This window comes from Cheilinus undulatus, linkage group 20, assembly GCF_018320785.1.
Source record: "Cheilinus undulatus linkage group 20, ASM1832078v1, whole genome shotgun sequence".
NCBI classification, from domain to species: domain Eukaryota; kingdom Metazoa; phylum Chordata; class Actinopteri; order Labriformes; family Labridae; genus Cheilinus; species Cheilinus undulatus.
The window spans coordinates 25,185,122-25,203,937 of NC_054884.1; the positions used below are offsets into that span (position 1 = coordinate 25,185,122).

The 18,816-nt window shown below is 39.8% G+C and overlaps 2 protein-coding genes across 2 annotated transcripts in view; both read left to right on the forward strand.

The window, feature by feature from the left end:
- LOC121528821 (disintegrin and metalloproteinase domain-containing protein 12) overlaps nt 1-5,058 on the forward strand; it is a 144,066-nt gene extending 139,008 nt beyond the window's left edge. The window contains exon 23 of the mRNA XM_041816428.1: nt 61-5,058. Coding sequence (XP_041672362.1) covers nt 61-130 — 70 coding nt within the window. The 3' untranslated portion in view covers nt 131-5,058. The remainder of the gene's footprint in view (nt 1-60) is intronic.
- A 2,909-nt stretch (nt 5,059-7,967) lies between these two features.
- dhx32a (DEAH (Asp-Glu-Ala-His) box polypeptide 32a) lies at nt 7,968-16,498 on the forward strand. Its single transcript, XM_041815534.1, has 12 exons — nt 7,968-8,016; nt 8,127-8,735; nt 9,456-9,649; nt 11,941-12,313; nt 12,394-12,633; nt 12,710-12,803; nt 12,881-13,030; nt 14,230-14,421; nt 14,631-14,771; nt 15,423-15,613; nt 15,699-15,889; nt 16,070-16,498. The coding sequence occupies exons 2-12, from the start codon at nt 8,484-8,486 to the stop codon at nt 16,263-16,265; spliced, it is 2,214 nt and encodes a 737-aa protein (XP_041671468.1). The 5' UTR covers nt 7,968-8,016; nt 8,127-8,483; the 3' UTR covers nt 16,266-16,498.
- The last annotated feature ends 2,318 nt before the right edge of the window (nt 16,499-18,816 follow it).

The window sequence follows — 18,816 nt, forward strand, 5'->3', positions numbered from 1 at the left end:
TTAGAAAAACAACATATGATGCTTGCTTACCTTACTTTTTACTCTTTGTTCCTCTTCCAGACCCAGTCCCAAGCAGCCTCCGACACTACCAAAGCCTTGCATAATCGCCAACATCAAATACAGCAGCTGAGACTTTGGCCCAAGGGGACATTGTTGTGATAAGACACTTAAAAAAATAATTTTGCACTATGAAAACTCTGAAAACCTTAAAAAGATGGCGGCTTCTCTGAGAATCAGTAGACGTGCCATGTCCCTTTTGGTGCTCTGTCTCTAAAATGGTGCTACGAGTCTGAGCTCAGGTACATGTAAAGTATTTATATTCTGTATTTATTGCCACACAGTGCACTGTGCCAGACACTTTTACTACACAGTAGCAACATAGAATTTTAAATTTGCTTTTTACAGCATTTTTTTAATCAACATATGATCATCAAGACAAGTGTTAGGAGATTTTATTGAAAAAAAGGCAAATCTGTGAAATTGCGATTGCAGGAATGTTTATGTGAAATATCTTTTAATGAAGGGAACACTACATTTTTGTTAGCATTTTGTTCTTTTAATTTCAAGAAGAGAAAAAGAATTTTGTGCAGTGACACAAGAGAACATGTAGTTTGTTTTGAAGGCAGTATTTCTTTTCCTGAAGGTTTTTGCTCTGAGTAGCAGTGTTGAGCCAGTCGGACAAGGCTTGAATCAACCACTGAAAGAGAAAAGTGGTTTTGTTGCATCTTTTCTGCCAAGTTTTCTTCAAATCTGGAGAGGAGAGAGTTGAAGTTCTAGGTTAATCCATCTCACATATTCACAGAGCTGGGCACACATCTGTTCATCTATTAATTGTTCATTTTCAGCATTAATTTTGAATGTTGACTTTCATTTGAAAAAACATTACTGAATCTTTACATTCTTTAAAACTCAGTTTCATCATGTTTAAAGCCAGAGCATAAGAGAGCTTACTTAATGCCTGAAAAGCCAAAATGCTGCCAACTATGGGCGCTTTTGTTGTGAAATTTTCAGGCAAGAATATCAGTGTTTTTTTTGTTTGTTTGTTTGTTTTTTTAAATGAATGTAAAGTGTTTTGATTAAATAATTTACTGGATTTGAATATGTGGTTCTCAGCTGGTCTTGTCTCAGGACCTACAACCAACTATTTAATGAGAAATCATGACCCAAATTTCTGAAAATGTTCATTTTTTTATGAAAAATATTGCAGGGAGGATCTTAAATGGAACAAAAGATATGATTAAATAAACAGACAGGACAAAACAAACATGTTTAAGAAGTGCATCATAACAGAAGTCCTGGGAGGACATGCATGCATACATTTTATTTCACTCCATTTTCTGTGACAGCCAAGGCCAGATTAACATGACTGTGCCCCTGGGCATCTGCTACCCAGTGAACCTACCAACGCTTAATGCCCTTGCTACCACAGAATCAACAGTAAAGAACAGTATTCAGGCCAGTCAGTGCTTTAATATCCCCGAGTCAAGTCAAGAACACATGTCCAAATGTTGAATCTGGCCTTTTAAGTTTAAGTAAATACTGCTACATAGCACTTGGGAGTGCCACTCAGTTAGAAGCAGCAGGCTATTCAAAGGGTCTGTGACCCATTGCTTTCCTCAACAGTGTCTGGGCAATGTCCAGTTGTCCTCATGCTTACACCAGCCTTGGTGGCAGCACCTGAATTTTGGTTGATTTTTAGAGATTTCAGGAATTTAACACATTCATAGGAAAGCCAGCTTCAGCTGTTAGCCCAGGGTGTGAAGTTGAATAAATCAAGTCTAAGAAAATAACTAAAACAAGACAGATCATAGTGAGACACCGGATCTGTCAGAACAGAAACACACAGCAAAACTTTCAAAATAAAATTGGATTCTGGTTTGGATAAGGGTTTAGATCAGGGTTGGGCTAAATAAAAAGTGAAAAACCTGACCTGTAAAACCTGATTACAACACATTTAATAAAGCCAAATAAATGGTCTACTTACAGGAAAAATCTTGTCCTCCATTAATTACACTCTAACATAGCTAATGTAGCTAAGGCTAAAGTTAACACAGCTACTTAAGCTACATAGATTACATAGCTACTTAGCAAAAATAGCTGAATCTAAAGCTAAAGAAGCTACTTTAGCTCTGTTTACTATGTAGGTCTCATAGCTACATAACTAACGTAGCCATTTAGATAACTTTGCTACTTTAGCTACTTTAGAATATGCTATGTTTCCTTAAGCTAGACCTGTTTTGGAAGTTTTTACACAAACAATGGCTCATTCTAGCTTTGTAAGCTTTCACTAAAGCTATTGTAGCTACATTGTCTTACATTCCCGTAAGGCAGCTAAAGCGAGCCAGCATTCGCCTACAAACTTCTAAAACGTGTCTATACATAATTTAATCCTGGATTAGACAGCTGATCTTTTCTTGGTTTTATTTATGAGATGTTGCTCAGTCTGTAATGTCTGCAGTTGAGTTATTTTATGAACTGTCAGACTGTATCTATCAACTAAGCACTTAGAGAGCGCAGACCTCCGCCATTAGCCCTATCTCACGATAGTGAAGAATCCTTTAAAAAATTCCTGGATCCAGACGGTGATCCAGATCACTCCCAAAATCTAATCAGTTCTTCCTTATGCCATTTCTGTCATTTCCCGAAAATTTCATCAAATCTGTCCATAACTTTTTGAGTTATGTTGCTAACAAACAAACAAACAAACCCTGCTGATCACATAACTTCCTTGGCGGAGGTAATAAAGTTGAATTCTTTAAAAACTTCTGAAACATACCGTTAAATTATGTCCTTTCTGTTCTGACAGATGCAGCGTCTCACAATAGTGGTTTGCAAAAAGGGATGCCAGACATCTGGGGTCTGCAGCCAGACCACTTTCAACCAAAATTCCCTTGTTATCACAGAAAAAGAGAGAAATGATAAATAAATGGAGATATTAAAGCTTGGAGCTTCCCAAACAGGTTCCCAACCCACTTTTGGGTCCTGATCCACCAGTTGAGAACCACTGATTTACAGTGTTTTTGTTGGAATATTATGGTCAAGAGAGAACGGTAAAGCTTGAAATGGAAAGTTATATGACTATAAATCATTATTTGTTTGCTGGTGGCCTGGTAGATGGCATAGATTGGATGGCTGGGTCTCAAAATAGTTGGAATCACAACTTTGATCTATGGTGTAATACTTAAACACAGCAGCTGTTTAAGTGACTGTGATAATAAAATAACCACTGGCAGACCATTAGACTTTCATAAGGAAGCAGTTTAAATGTTAACTTCTGTTCATTTCGATCAAAATGAACTATTACTGCGGTTAACATGTTTTTGAACAAATCAGTGGTTAACTGATTCAAAATTTCTGCACATACAGTATTTCAGGAAAGGTAACAGTGAAGTGTCACTGATTCTGTTTCATTTAACAGTCCTTGAGGAGCTCACTTTGGGGATGTAGGGACACGTTTTAAATGGAGTTTGGAAGCAAAAAGGGGAGGATAAAACATACATCCCACGGAGAGGATCTTTGAAATATTGCTCTGCTTGAAGTCATCTGCGCTTTTGACTATTTCCCTGTGTGCTCAAGGAATTTTTGTGTTGTTTAATCATGAAATCAATGAAGACTTTCTCAAAGTTTCAGCTGTACAGATGTCATTTAGGTACGCACACTTCTATAGGGTTCGTGTGAGGATTTTAAGGTGACATATCATACCCATTTTCCAACTTTTAACACAGTCCCTTGTGGGTCTGCATGAAATGTCTCTCCCATGCTTGGGTTGAAAAATAACATGGATCAGGCACCAGAGGTTGACCCTGTATAAACCAACTCCAAACAGCCTTTGTCTGAGTGGTCTATTTTTGTGGGTGTCTCTTCAAATAAATGAGCTCTTTTTCTAAGATACAGCTGTGTAGTGAGAAATACCTGATTAGAGGCTGGTATTGTTATAATTGCAACAAGGAGAGCAGATTCTGACTGGAAAATTAGAATTTTGTTCTTTCAGACATATAAAAACCACAGAAAAAGGACTGGGTTGGCTAATTTAACATTTCCTGGGTCAACAGATACTCCAGATACCTTAACACAGGTGCAAAAAAACTGAAAAGGGGGCCTCTAAATGATAGATACCCTTTGAAATCTGTAGTGGAAAAGGAAATATGCACTTATCATACAGTTATTCATTTTCTAGTTTTGTTACCCTTTTAATTTAGCTAATGGGGGATATCTTGAGCTCAACAGTGTGGTTCTGGAGGTAAAAGTCCCATTCAAACTCACGCCATCTGAGTGTAAAATGATGGTTATACTCCTGCAGAAAACACAAGTTCATACACTATGAACCTTGTTTAGATAAAACACAGTTATGTTGCCATCGAGAGTTAAAAAACTACACTACCCACAATCCTTGACTGTCTCACTGTAGCACTGTAATGTAGAAAAAATGTCTGTGTACAGTTTAAAAGTTTGAAAAGCTATCATTAGCAATGAATTTAGCGAATCACAATGGATTGTGGGAGTTTTTGGGATGCTTGTTGTCTCAGTTCCTGGATACAAAATGCTGATGTATGGAGGATTTGAACTGGGCAATTTAGTTCCAGAGCCAAATCCCTCATAAAAGTGGGCAGTCACTGTTGAGCTCTGTTAGATTTCCGGTCATTAAAGCATGTTTTATTCATCAGAATAAATTCCTTTTTTCTTTTTTTTTTTTTTACTTGATTGCAATGCAGCATATATACATTCACGTCAAAGCAACATTTCCTTTAAGCGCAGCTCTTGGTGAAATATGTAGGCTCGTATCTGACTTTTGTTACTTTTGATACTGTTCTATCTTTATAATACTGCACTACTTGTACATGCCTTGCTTTGTTTCTATGCTTTTCCAATGCTCTCTGTGTCCATGTGCAAGCAGGCAGTCACCCGACTGCACATTTTGTCCATCATATTTCTTGTAAGTTGTGTTACAGGTGAACACACTTCCATGGAGAATGCTTTTTATATAATGATTGTTTGATACATCATATGTAAAGAAAAATCTTCAAATGTCAGCGTCTAGTTGTGGTATTTTGAACACTCAAGCAGCATAAGTAAAACTGTTTTTTAACACAGATTATATTTGTAATTAATCATTGTTCTGGTTTTCTTTGCTTTTACACACTATGTACATGTCTCTGTGAAGTTTACTATTGCTGGACAGTGAAATATTAAAACATTTCTCTTACCCCTGTGTACAGATTCTACATCTCCATGTAGAATCTGTATAGAGACTGCAGAGGAGGGTTCAGTTGTCTACAGCCTCGCATCAAAGCCTCGCTTCATGTAAAGAACACAATCAGAGGTGGAAAAAGTACACCACTATAGTGCACGAGGAAACATAAAGTTACTCTGGTTAAAATTACACAAGATAATATCAAAAGTATTTTGAGTTTACTTTAAGTACTGAGTAGCTAGAGAATAGATCTCCAACCAGATTGCTCAGGTAAAGTCACACCTCTGTAATAAAGTTAAATGCACAGCAAAATTGACAGTGTTAAATCTTATAGCTTTAAGTTTATCATTTTAAAATGCATCTATACTGGTCCAGCTACATGTAGTTAAACTAATATTTTAAAGTGATAAATGTTATACAACAGAGCTGCAGTTACTCTTGAAAATCCGTGGCAAGTTGGGTCTCCACCTGCAAGAATCAAACAGAGAGTCAGCCTAATAGCAAGGCAATGTATACTAATGCACAATGTGTCTTCAAGGAGCCCCCACAGTCCTAGACAGGAGCTCTAACTCAGTGGATAACTTCACTCATAGTGTCTCACATCGAAAAAAAATAGCAATCCACTGAAAAAGTTACCAAAAGAACCCAAGTAGGGATCACTGTACAACAGGCAGCCTCCAGACACAACTAAACACATATAAAACACATGTAAACACTCTGCCCAAGGGCATGATGGGGAACTCTGCCCACAAATCCCGAAAAATTCAAGTCAGTCTGGCTGCAGACTGACATCAACCCTCACAGACCAGTCATCTGAGGTCGCACTCACACTAGGCCATCCGTACCGTGCCTGGGCCCGTTTCAGCCTAAAGTCTGGTACGTTAGGCCAGTGTGAGTGCAATCGTTGTGTGCTTCACCGCGGCATGCTTCGAGGCCCCGGCACAGAAGGACGAGGTGGGCCTAGGCACGGCACGGATGCAAATGAAGGAGCACAGGCGCGGATGCCAGATCAGATATCGTATAAATCTATTGCTATTTTACAGCCTAAAAATCAACACTTATGTATACTGAGTCATCAACACGTATAAGTTCATCAACGGTGGATGCTTCATGTGATGACGTCGGCACGTGACGTATCCGTGCTCAGGCCTGGATGCGTTGAGCAGTGTGAGTGCGGGCCAAAGGGGGGACGGGGAGGGGGTCAAATGGGCTTTTGCATGGTAAGAATACGACACGGTACAGATGGGCTAGTGTGAGTGCACCCTGAGACACCATCCACTGCTGTAATTTGCCAGTATGTTTTAGGTTTTTTTGTATTAAGTTTTATTCATAGCCAAAGTCTGGCTTTTACAGTCATGAAATAACCACATTGCACATATTACAGACAAAGAAAGATTTCATAAATAAAACAGAGATAAACAAGGTTGGCTCACCTTAGCTCCTTTAGCTTTAGCTTTTTTTTTTTTTTAGCTAAAACATTATTACACTAACTACTTGATTAACAATACTACAGAGGCCAATGTAGCTAAGTTAGCTTAAGCAACGTGACTTTTATCAATCATAGCTAAAGCATGTAGCTTACATAGCAGCTTTGCGAGCTTAGATTTTGCTAAATCAGCTATGTAGCAATGTTATCTACATAGTTTGTTCAGCCAATAGAGCTAAGTAAGCTATTATTGCTACATTAGAATGTTTTCATGGAGGTTGAGCTTTTTCCCCATAAGCAGACTGTTTACTAGCTTTTTTAAACATTTTGTTATCAGATTTTGCATGTCAGGTTTTTAACTTTTAATCTTTATTGCCTTCACCCTAACCCACACACTTAACAGGAGTATAAATATGACTTTTTTTTTAGAGTTTTTGCATGTATTTCTGTTCTGAAAGAGATTTAAATTAACAGTCTGTGAGAGTGGCCATCAGAGATGTGCCGTGTGCAGCAGGACCCCTCTTCCAGTGTGCGGGGCTTAGATCAACTGACACTGAGTTGAAATAACACTGCTGGATCAACTCTGTCAAGTAACTCTGACAATGAAGGCCATTTCACTCAGAAAAGAGTTCAATTTCACTTTGGGAGTTGAAGTCAATGCCAACCTGTTAACCCTGACATATCATCTCTTTAGTTTTTGCTGTTTTGGGATATGATGTGGAATCATTCTCTCATTGTGTCCTGCTGTGTAGTCAAAAGAGGTGGAAAAAGTATAATAGTATTGCACTCAGGTATAAGTGCAGTCACTGAAGTTGAAACTTACTCAAGTAGAAGTAAAAGTGCAGATTTCAAAATTAACTTAAAGGACAAACACTTAATTACTGTAATCTAAGTACATTTGTAATTAGTTACTCTCCACCCATGCTCACATCATAATAAATTATACTCCTCTTTGTTCTCCAATAATGATGACAGAGCAGTGTACCAATAAGTTGTTAGTTGGGTGGGTAAAACACAACAGTGAGGAGGTATTGCAGTTGAATCTAGAAAGTCTTCATCTATGAACAGCCCCACTCTTTTAAGCTACAGGTGAGTTATTTATCCCAGTTCTTCGTAGAGATTAAGCAAGGACATTTCACATTCAATGTCGAGCAGGTTTTCAGAGTTGTGTTTTAAAAAATGAAAATGTTATTAGAATAATTGTATATTAGAAATAATGTTGCTCAAAGATTTTTGGTGGAACTATTTTTGCCAAAAGTCTATTTGAGTTCAGGATGGTGTTAAGAAAATTGCATACAAATGACTAAAGGGGGTAAAAAGCCCGGGTTGTTTGCCCCCTTTAGCTCCGCCCTTGACTCATTATTAGAGATGCTGCATGACGAGCATTGTTGCTACTCACGTGAGTGTTAGAAATGAGTTTGTTGTAATCTGTATGTAATAATTACTGGAGCATATTTTCAAGTCGTTGTTTGTGGTTAATTTTGCAACTCTTTATCTCCTCGACAACAGATAGGCCATGTGTATTAGCACTCTGGATTTGAACAAACAAGAGATTATGACAAGCTAGTGGACAAGGCTCGCCATTGAACGGAAAAGCTCCATGTCGATGGATACACGAGTGGAGCCACGTTGGGGAGAAATTACGCGCAGGTGCGCACAGCGAGTCAGCCGTGAATAGAGCAACTTCAGACTTTAAACAGCTCAGGAAAGAGACAAGAAAACTACAATCTGGTTACCACAGAGAGAAATTTGTGAATTGTGTTGTTGGAACGGATTTTTAGCCTTAAAAGGAAGTAATGGAACCGTAGCTCTGAAACATTTACGCGCCCGTGTCCGGTTAACAGACAACTAACATATTTTTGAATCATGTCGGTGAAAAAGAACTCTGCTGAGGCTGAAATTTACCCTGAAAGTGAGGAATGTCCTACATTTGGCTTCGGAGATGACCTGGAGATAAATCTGTTTGATGGATTGCCCTTTTCCTCTCGTTACTACAAATTACTGAAAAAGAGGAAGACTCTCCCTGTGTGGAAGATTAGGTACGAGTTTGAAGATGCTCTGCTTAAAAACCAGCTGGTCCTTCTGTCTGGGACGGCAAAGACTGGACGAAGTACACAGGTAATATCTACACAACAAGTTATTGGGAAAGAAAAGAGGGTGAAAGTGACTATTGTTTGTTTTCTGATTAATTTATTTATAAAGGAACAAAATTGATCTGCTTGAATCTACTTTGTGAGTTTGTGGCATTAAAATGTTTTTTTCTTTTGGTTTTTGTCCCTCAGACTGGACCAAATACCAGATTATAACCCAATTTGGATGACTTCTATTTAGTTTTATGCCACATGCTCAGCCCAGCCTTGATTTAATTTAAAAACGTGAAGTTAACTCTTTTCGATTGATTTTCCCTACTAAGTACATAAACATTTTTTAAAGATTGGGTTCGGAGACACTGGTTGTTGTATTGTCATTAGTAGGGGTGCCATCATGTGAACCTGTTGTGTGACCATGCTGCCCAGCTCAGCACACGTTGTTGTCACTGTCAGGCTGTCTAAGCTTGACAGGCAGGCTTCACAAAGGCTCCAGCAGGGCTGTGAGGGGACCTCCGGCTGCTAAGCCCTGATCCTCTGAAGCTGCCCCATGCTGCCAAAGCAATTTTGCATTATGAGAGATAATGCCATAGAATATATCCTGCCACTGTGTGTTTTGCCGTGTGGTTAACAAAAGCTGTTGATACAACCCTTTAAAGATGCTTGAGAATGTTTTCTGTGATTTTAAAATAAGCCAGAGATAGTATGAAGGGAAGAGAAAGGCCAAATGTAGTGACTATTCTCTTTTCAGGTTCCTCAGTGGTGTGCAGAGATCTGTCTGTCTGCTCAGTACCAGAGTGGCAGGGTTGTGTGCACACAGACCAGCAGACAGCAGGCTGTCGATCTGGCTCTATGTGTTGCTGATGAAATGGACGTCAACATAGGCCATGAAGTGGGCTACACCATCCCTCAAGAGACCTGCTGCTCCCCTGACACAATTCTAAGGTTTGGTCTGTTTTACAGCCGTCAGCGTCTTTATCAGTTAATCCTTTTCATGGCATATCTGGCACTCTAAATGTCCCTTTACTGTGCCACTGTCTCAAGTCATGGGTGGTACTTAAAGAAACCCTTGAAGCAAGCCTGTGTGAAACTTACATTTTTAGAAAACAGGGGAAAAGACAAATGTTCCTCTTTAAAATAAAACTTTGAATCCATAAGAATTTACTACACATTGCTGGGGCTGAAATGACTGGCCTAAAGCAGCAAATTTTAATAATAATAAATGTACCAAAGTCTGACTATTTAACTTCTCTTTTTTTCCTTTACTCTTACACATGCTGTACACACATGAACCTTAACGCTTTATCTGAGTGTAAACAAGAACAAGTCCCCCAAACCTCAGCAGGAGGATTTCAGGGCTGACAGTAACATGCCCCTCAGTTGAGCCACTCAATGTTGGACGGTTGCAAAACACTGTATCTCAAGTGAATCCCAGCCTTACTTCAGCAGTCTACATTAAATGAACATGCCTGATATGTTATTCTTGCATCATGCATAAAGAGTATGCACAGCCCAAACAGGCCAAATATAGACACCTGGTAGAATAATACTAATAAAACAAAACATCCTGGCAATTCTTGCAAGAGGCCAACTCATAAACATTGAAAGTAAACAATCATTCTATCTTGTCATCATCATTGCTCCAAAATGTTTCAGGATCATTAACAAACATTTCATCCATCAAAGGTGATCATAACTCAACAAGTGTATAAAATCAACTCTCTTCGTTCTAAAGAACTCAGTGACTTTGCTATGAGATGGTCTGAGAAATTTTATCCCTGCTGGATATTCCATAGTCAGCTGTAAGTGATATTAGTAGAAAGTAGAAGCATTTAGGAACAACAGCAACTCAGCCACAAAACATAAGACCACGTAAAATCACAAAGTGGGGTAAACGACTGCGACTGTGCAGGGTGTCTAACAGTCATCAATCCTCAGCTGCTTCCATATTTGATGAGTTCTTAACATCCGCTGGCATTAATGGAAGAATAAAAACTGTGCAGTGGGAGCTTTAAGGAATGGGTTTCCATGGCCAAGCAGCTGCATACAAGCCTCACATCACCCAGTCCGCACCAAGTGTTGGATGGAGTGGTGTGAAACAGACACACTGCAGTGGAAACCTGTTCTGTGGAGTGACTAATCACAGCAGTCAGATGGACAAGTCTGGGTTTGGCGGATGGGCGTTACCTGCCTTACTGCATTGTGCCAACTATAAAGTTTGGCAGAGGAGGGATAATGGTGGTTTTTCAGTGTTTAGGCTAGGCCCCTTATCTCCAGTGAAGGATAATCTTAATGCTTCAGCATACCAAGACATTTTGAACAATGCTGTGCTTCCAACTTTGTGGCAACAGTTTGGAGAAGGCCCTTTTCTACTCCAACATGACTGTGACCCACTGCTAACCTGGCATGCCAGATGAATTTGTTTCCCACATCCATCTGGGTAACGATTCATAGACAGCACTTGGGAAAGGACAGAGCCTTTGAAAAAAAAACTTGGAGAGTGATTGGATGAAGTTCTGTCTGTCACATCTTTACAGGCCATTTAGAGCAACAAAACATGTGACGTAGCCGCCACCGAGATGCCCCCCTCCCGAAGAAGTAAACTTGTGAAAGAAAACAACTCAATGTTGGTCTTTGTTCTTCTTTTAACAAAGAAATGTCACTAAGTTTTGATGGAACTGGTGCTTTAGCAGCATCCACGCTAATGTCTTCCGCCATAATTTCACAGGCCTCTTGTTGCTGCTTGCTTACGTCACAACTCTGCCGCGCCTGAAAGTACTGCCCCTCGTCTCTGATTAGTCTTGTCACTTTCTAACTGGGCCCAAACAGTTCAGACAAGAGCTTTGCAAGATGGATTCACCAATGGGAAACACAGAAACGGGCGTATCCATCTGCTTTGCGAGGTTACCCTAGAGCACAAAGCAAGGAAGAACTTGACTGGCCCATACAGAGCCTTGACCTCAACCCCACTGAGTGCCTTTGAGATGAATTGGAACTGAGATGCACGGCAGGCTTTCTCGTCCAATCCCATAAATTCTCTATGAATGAAATTCCCAAATTCTAATGAATTTCAAAAATTTCCTACAAAAACACTCCAAAATCTTGTGGAAAGCCTTCCAAGAACAGTGTAGCAGAAATGGGCCTGAAGCCTCTTGCTAAACCGCTACAATGCACCCAAAAGTCAGTTAACAAGGTCGTGCTTCTGTTTTTATACAGTCTTTGTTTCTACCCTTCAGGTACTGCACTGATGACATGCTTCTGAGAGAGATGATGTCGGACCCTTTTCTGGAGCACTATGGAGTCATTATTATTGACCAAGCCCATGAGAGAACAGTAAGCACAGACATACTGCTTGGTCTCCTCAAGAACATCCTGCAGCAGAGGCCTGAGCTCAGAGTAGTGGTCCTCGCCATCCCCCCAATGACCGACAAGCTCCTGAACCACTTTGGCAGCATTACACTCATCAGTGTCCAGGACTCTTCTTCCACTGAGGTGGTCCACAGCAACAGTGGTGACAAAGACTACTTCTATTCTGCACTGAGACTGATACTGGAAATACACCGAACCAAAGTAGAAGGGGATGTTGTTGTGTTCTTAGCTTCTGATGAGGTAAGAGTCTTCTTCAGAGTTGTGCCATTGGACCAAAGCAGAGATTGATTTAAGATGAATTGTTGTTATCTCTTCTTTAGGAGGTTCATTGTGCCTTCACCATCCTCCAGCGTGAGTGCACAAGACTAGGGGCAGAACTGGGCCAGATGGTCCCAGTTGTTCTGTGCCCTATACAGGGAGGCATACTACCTCTTCTGTCTGAGCAACCATGCTCCCCAGGGTCCAGGAGGGTTTTCCTTTCCACCCAACAAGGGGGGGATATGTGGTGGTCTACAGAGTCTGTCAACTTTGTCATTGACACAGGAGTTCAGAGGAAGATGGTAAGACATCTTAGACAATAAACCATTGAATATCTACCTAATGTTGGCTTATTATCATGTGGTATTGCCTTTGTAGGTGTACAATCCAAGAATAAGAGCCAACTCAGAAGTACTACGACCCATCAGTCATTGTCAGGCAGATGTACGTAAACAGCTCTCTGGACCAACAGGTACATTAAAAACTTTACGATAATAATGCCAAGAATGAATCAAAGAACTCATCGTAGCTATTTCCATGTATTTTTAGGTAAATGTTTCTGCCTGTATCCAGAAGACAGTAAGCTCTCTGCAGAGAGTTCCCCTCAGCTCCTTGAGGCCAACATCACACCAACAGTCCTTTTTCTAAAACGGATGGAGATTGCCGGCCTCGGACAGTGCGACTTCATTGACAGACCAGGTAAGCATGCAAGTGGAAACTGACTATTTTAAACCCAAGTTCCTGGTTCCTACAAATGGCCTTTGTTCCCACCCTAAAATTCAGCTGGGTAACTGAGTACAGCAAAGTTTTTTTGGCAAGAGGAAGTCTAGTCCAGAGGAAGTTCAGAATTTGCTCTGCATAGCTGTTTTGGCTCAGCCAACCATGTGTTAAGTTGAGCTGACAGGACCCTGCAACTAGCTATTGTCTGAGCACTGAACCTCCCTAACAAGAACAGAAGAGGCTACAAGAGGCCAGCTCATTAGTGATTATACAACATGTCTCATTTGAGCAGCGCCAGATTGGGACAATGAAGAGGGAACATGGGCCAGAGATAATCTATTTGCTCAATATTTGAACAGAGTTTGGCTCAGAAGTTAGCTGCCCTCATGTTTTCAGTCCAATAATTTTATATCCTCCACCAGAGTCCTATCAAGTCCTATTAAGGTTCAACCACTGCTGTCTCTACTGAGAATAACAAGCATAAAACCTTTCTTTTATTTGTAGCTTTATAAACTATGCTAGAAACAGCTGAATACTTATTCCAGAAACTAGATATGTTAAAAGGAAATTTAGATTTAGACTAGTGAACTTGTTTAAAAGACAACATATAATATCCAATGCGGACATGATTAAGGAGGTAATGTTACCAGTGCTAGCACCAAAAGCCTTCAGTCCCTCTTGCAGACTGATGTCAGCATGCCTATGCTGGCTTAGTATTACACCAGTTAAGTGGCCATACGCCAGTTTAACTTGACATATCCTGCAGTCAACTTTAATGCTTTTATCTAGATCAAAATACTGCCAAACCGTGCTGGTCCTGCTAGATGCTATCAGACCACAGTGCTGGTTTGCAATCAGGCATGGGAGGCAGGAGACCAGGCAAGGCCAATAACTGGAGCTACAGCTACAACCAGCCGCAGGTGTCTGCATTACAGCTAAGAAAAATTTTAGTGAGGACCACTGCCTTCCCTCTGCAAAAACCCAGACTGGAGCGGGCATCAATGACAACAGAATGGCATTGATTAAGTTAGAAACAGAATAAAGGAGGAGCTGGGGTGGAGGAGGATTGCAAACTCAGTGGCCTGAACTGATGCTACATTTCACTCACATTGTTGGTTTAAATTCTTGAAAGAATGTTGTGGCACTGCTCTTATTGGATTATGATTTTTAATTCACAGATCCTGAGGGTCTCATGCAGGCGTTGGAGGAGCTGGACTACCTCGCAGCTTTAGATGATGATGGCAACCTGTCTGAAATTGGCATTATAATGTCTGAAATCTCTCTGGACCCTCAGATGGCTAAAGCTTTACTAGCATCCTGCGAGTTCGACTGCGTGAACGAAATGTTGACGATAGCCGCGATGCTTTCAGGTACAAAGGACCAAGTGCTCAATTTTAGCTTATAATAGAGCAAAACTTCTTACAGGTTCTCCACTGCAAGGGAAAAACTGATTACTTTATTGATTCAACTGATGGTGATTGTAGAAGCCTCTTTAAGATGCACAAATCTCCCCATCCTCCAAATGTTGTCAGAAGTTTCTTTTTGAGAAAGTTGATCTTGTTGTTTTCTGTTTTATCAGCACCATGCTGCTTTCTGGAGCCACCTGCTGGTATGACACATGAGGCTGTTCAGTGCCACAGAAGGTTCCAGCACCCAGAGGGAGATCACTTCACCCTCATAAATATCTACAACACCTTCAAGCAAAGCCAGAGAGAGCCATGTAAGAGACAGCTCCTAGGTTTTTAGAACTGTATGCATGAATCATCTTTGGTAATGTAGGGCCTGTTTTCATCATACAGGATTTACACCAGACCTTAATGTTTTTAAGCATTAGTAAAATTACTTTATATCCTACTTCATCATTCTCCAATTTACAAGGTTCTGCATTAGTTAAAACTGTTTTTGCTGATATGATTGCACTGTGATGACACACATCAGTGCTAGTGTAAATAGAAATTTCATAGGAAATTATGCAAGTAAAAATCTCCATTTCAAGGGTTAAAAAGCTGCAAAACACCCCTACAGCATTAAACCTGTAGTCTTTCTCAATTAGCCCTACACATCCATCCATCCCATCCTTTTTCTGAACTCATTGTCCACTTTTATAGTATTTTTCCTGTTCTGCAGAGGACAGAGCTTTGCTGATGCATGGGTTGAAGCTATTCTTTAATAATGTCCACTTACTTGAAGAGTTATTTCTGTTTCAGGTTGGAAGATAACCTATTTTTCAAAGTGGTTTATTTTGTCAGAGAAATGTGGACCTCGTGCAACAGAAAATTTCTGTTAAATTTTAAATTGTGGTCCTGGTTTTTTGGTTTTCTCAGTTTGAGGAAAAATACTACCTTGGTGTATGTGGTGCTTTTTCCTCCAGATTTCAGTGCTACAAAATGGTGCCAGGACTATTTCCTGGACCATTCTGCCCTGAAGACAGCAGAGGCCGTCAGATCTGAACTGACTGACACTCTGAACAGGATCGAGCTTCCCATCTCCGAGCCATCCTTTGGCACCAAAACCAATACCCTCAACATCAAAAGAGCTCTGCTGGCTGGCTTCTTCATGCAGGTACACAAAAGCACAGTCAGTTAAAGTAAATGTGCCTCCAGCAATTCAGTCGTATTTAAACTTCTAGCATCTTTCCTATTCTTAGATTGCTCGAGATGTGGACGGATCAGGGAACTACTTCATTTTGACACACAAGCACATGGCCCAGGTGCACCCTCTGTCCTGCTACGGGGCTCAATCACACAAGCTGGGGCTGCCAGAGTGGGTTGTTTTCCACGAGTACACCCTGTCAGAGAATAACTGCATGAGAACAGTCACTGAAATTTCCCCTCAAGTGTAAGTCAGTCCCTTTTCAGCTCATTGCCAGATGTGACCAAGGACACTTGAGTTCTCTCCCTGCAGCGTACTAAAATATTTTAATTTTATTTTGATTAGTGAAAATGTGCTATTTAATCACATTTTATCATTAAAGTTGTGAGTGAGCCTCATTCTGTTTTTCCCTTTCCTCTGTTTTAGGTTCATTCAAATGGCACCAGTTTACTTCTTCTACAATCTGCCCCCTAGCGAAAGCAAAGACATACTGCAGGACATGTTGGACTCGGATGGCTCCAGTAAATGTAAAGATGAGAAACAAGACGCCACCACAATCAGCAGTGATGCCCATGGAAGCTGTGCAGTAGCGCAGACTTATGACAGATGCGTAATTCAGTGATTTGAATGTATAAATGTAAAACTTCTGGCCTGTTTTTTATCACCAGGGTCTGAAACATTGTATATTTTTGTTTAAAAAAAAACTGAAGACAAAATACTCTGGTGATGGATGCTGACTTATTGCAGCAGTTGGAGCAAAGGCTTGAAGAGATTGAAGCTGGCTGTTGGAACTGCAGAACTGAAGCCACACCTCTTCAGATCCTCAAAGTACACATTTAACTTACTGATTAAATGTAAAAAAAAAAAAAAAAAAAAAAAAAAACCTCTTAGGTTTGCAAGTACACTGTCAGTTTTTGTTATGTTTTCTCTTGTATTTCCTCCTATATGCTGCTATTCTGGTAAAGAATCTCTCAAGGAGATGAACTTGTCAACAGATAATTATGACATCACATCCAATCTTTTTTGTAATAGCCAATTAAAACTAAGCTCAGAAAAGTTAAAAGTTGGAAATAATCAGCATAAAATTAGCAATCAAAACAGAGTTAATGTTTTCGAAAATGTTATTTGAGACGTATTTAAACCTGATCATGTGATCCATGTCCATCTGGTTACATAGAGGTCTACTCAGTGAGCTTTACTGTAGCCAGTCCACAGGTTTAAGGCCTCATTCACACAGGCAGGTAGTTTTGAAAATGGAGGTTTTCCTCCTCCACTTTCCAAAATGAGAGCCATTTTGGTCCTTGGGTGTAACTGTCACTTTTTGACAGTGTGCAAAAAAATTTTTATGTGTAAAAATCAGTAATGCCAAAAATTACAGACAGATACCAGGCTCTGATGACCAGGACACAAATCAACCTTACATGTATTAAATAACTTTTTTTGTTCACTTTTAACATCTTAAACACAGGGGGCACGGTGACAGAACCTGGCATTTAAACGGTTATATTTCTTGAAATGTACAAGTTCTTTCTTTGAGGGTGGATTGGTTTGACAAAAGATGTTAAAAAAACACTATGATATTATTATGCCTAATGTATGAAATGAGCCATTTTGGTCCTTAAGGGCTTATGCATTGCATTTTTTAACCTTACACTTTGCGCAGAAATAATGCATAAAATTCAGTGACATAAACTAGACTCTGATGACCAGGACAAAAAAAAAAAAAAAAAAAAAACTACTTCACAGGTGTTCAAAAGATAAGGGACATGGAACATTTTTTAATACTCAAGATAGTTTTGCGTGCACGCAGAAAGTCGTTGGTTTAACAGTATATCACTAGTATTGCACACTTGCAAGGAACCAAGAAGCTGAGCGCCCCTCAAGGTCTGATCCTGAAATTATCTTTGTAAAACCACATTATGTGCTGCTCGGAGCCTTCCAGGTCAATTGTTGTCTGTCTGTCCTTCACTATGCAGACAAAGCAGCTCATTCAGACAGCAATGATGTCCTTGGCAATAAAAAATATTGCTATTCCTCTGCAATGACCATTTAATCTTAAGCCCTTTAAACCAACCACAGCTGGATCTCATCTAATCTCTGTTCATCAACACACAGTGGCTGTATGAATGTGTAAGCAAGTATAAAGTTAACCTAGCAATGTTAGTGCTAGTACAAGTCTGGTGTCCACTGCTCTTATATTAATGACTGTGAAAGTATTGCACAGCAGTAACTTAAAATACAAACTGAGTTTCTAAATATTGTTGCCCCTGATTGAGTTTTCAGAGATTATAAAAGCTGTTTACATGTGTACAAAAGGCAGAGAACTCCTTTTTCAAAAACACCCACCTGTGATCGATGCCTTGAATCGTCTTGCTTCAATTCTAGACAGCTAATGTTCTGTCCATCTTAATAGGAAGTCTATGCTGGAGATTAAGACAGCTGACTTGACAAGCTGGTGCTGTACAATGTTGCGAATTGCGTAATAGTTTTCCTTCTCAATTGTGGTCCAAAACCGCATTTAGTCTCCTTTAACTTGCCCTCCAGGTACTGTGTTCTCAGTCCTTTTTCCTGTTCTGCTCTCCAGCTCTACATTGTCTGACTGAAATGTTCAAGTTCTGATGGATGACTGTTCAGATCAGCAGCAGCAGATGAATGCTGTCTATTGATGTGCTTTAAAGGGAGAAAAAGATCCCTCTGTCACACCTTATTATGATGTAGCCAGAAGTTTTTACATTTAAAGGACTGTCTGATGCATGAAGAAACTACAACACAAGTCATTTACTGGTTTCACCCATTTCTTATGGAAAATGTTTATATTCATAAGTTCTGGTATGACATCTTTTTACAGCATGTGAAACATTACATGTTGACATGCTACAAGGAGGAAAAGCATTGTATGGAAATGCAGATACAGTATACATTTATTGATGATGCTTATGATCAAGTTATGCAATCAGCAAAAAACTGGGTTTAATATTTTTTTTAAGAATTCTATTTAATAATTCGACTGGCAAATGTGATATCTGAGAGCTGTTGTCAGTAATAGTAATGATGCTTCATAGTCAATTATTTCATAATCTTGTAAAGAATTTTGTAAAAAAATGCTTTTGATCTGTATTCATATTCACATGATGTTATATCTGTATTATCTGGCAGTATCAGCACAGTGTCTT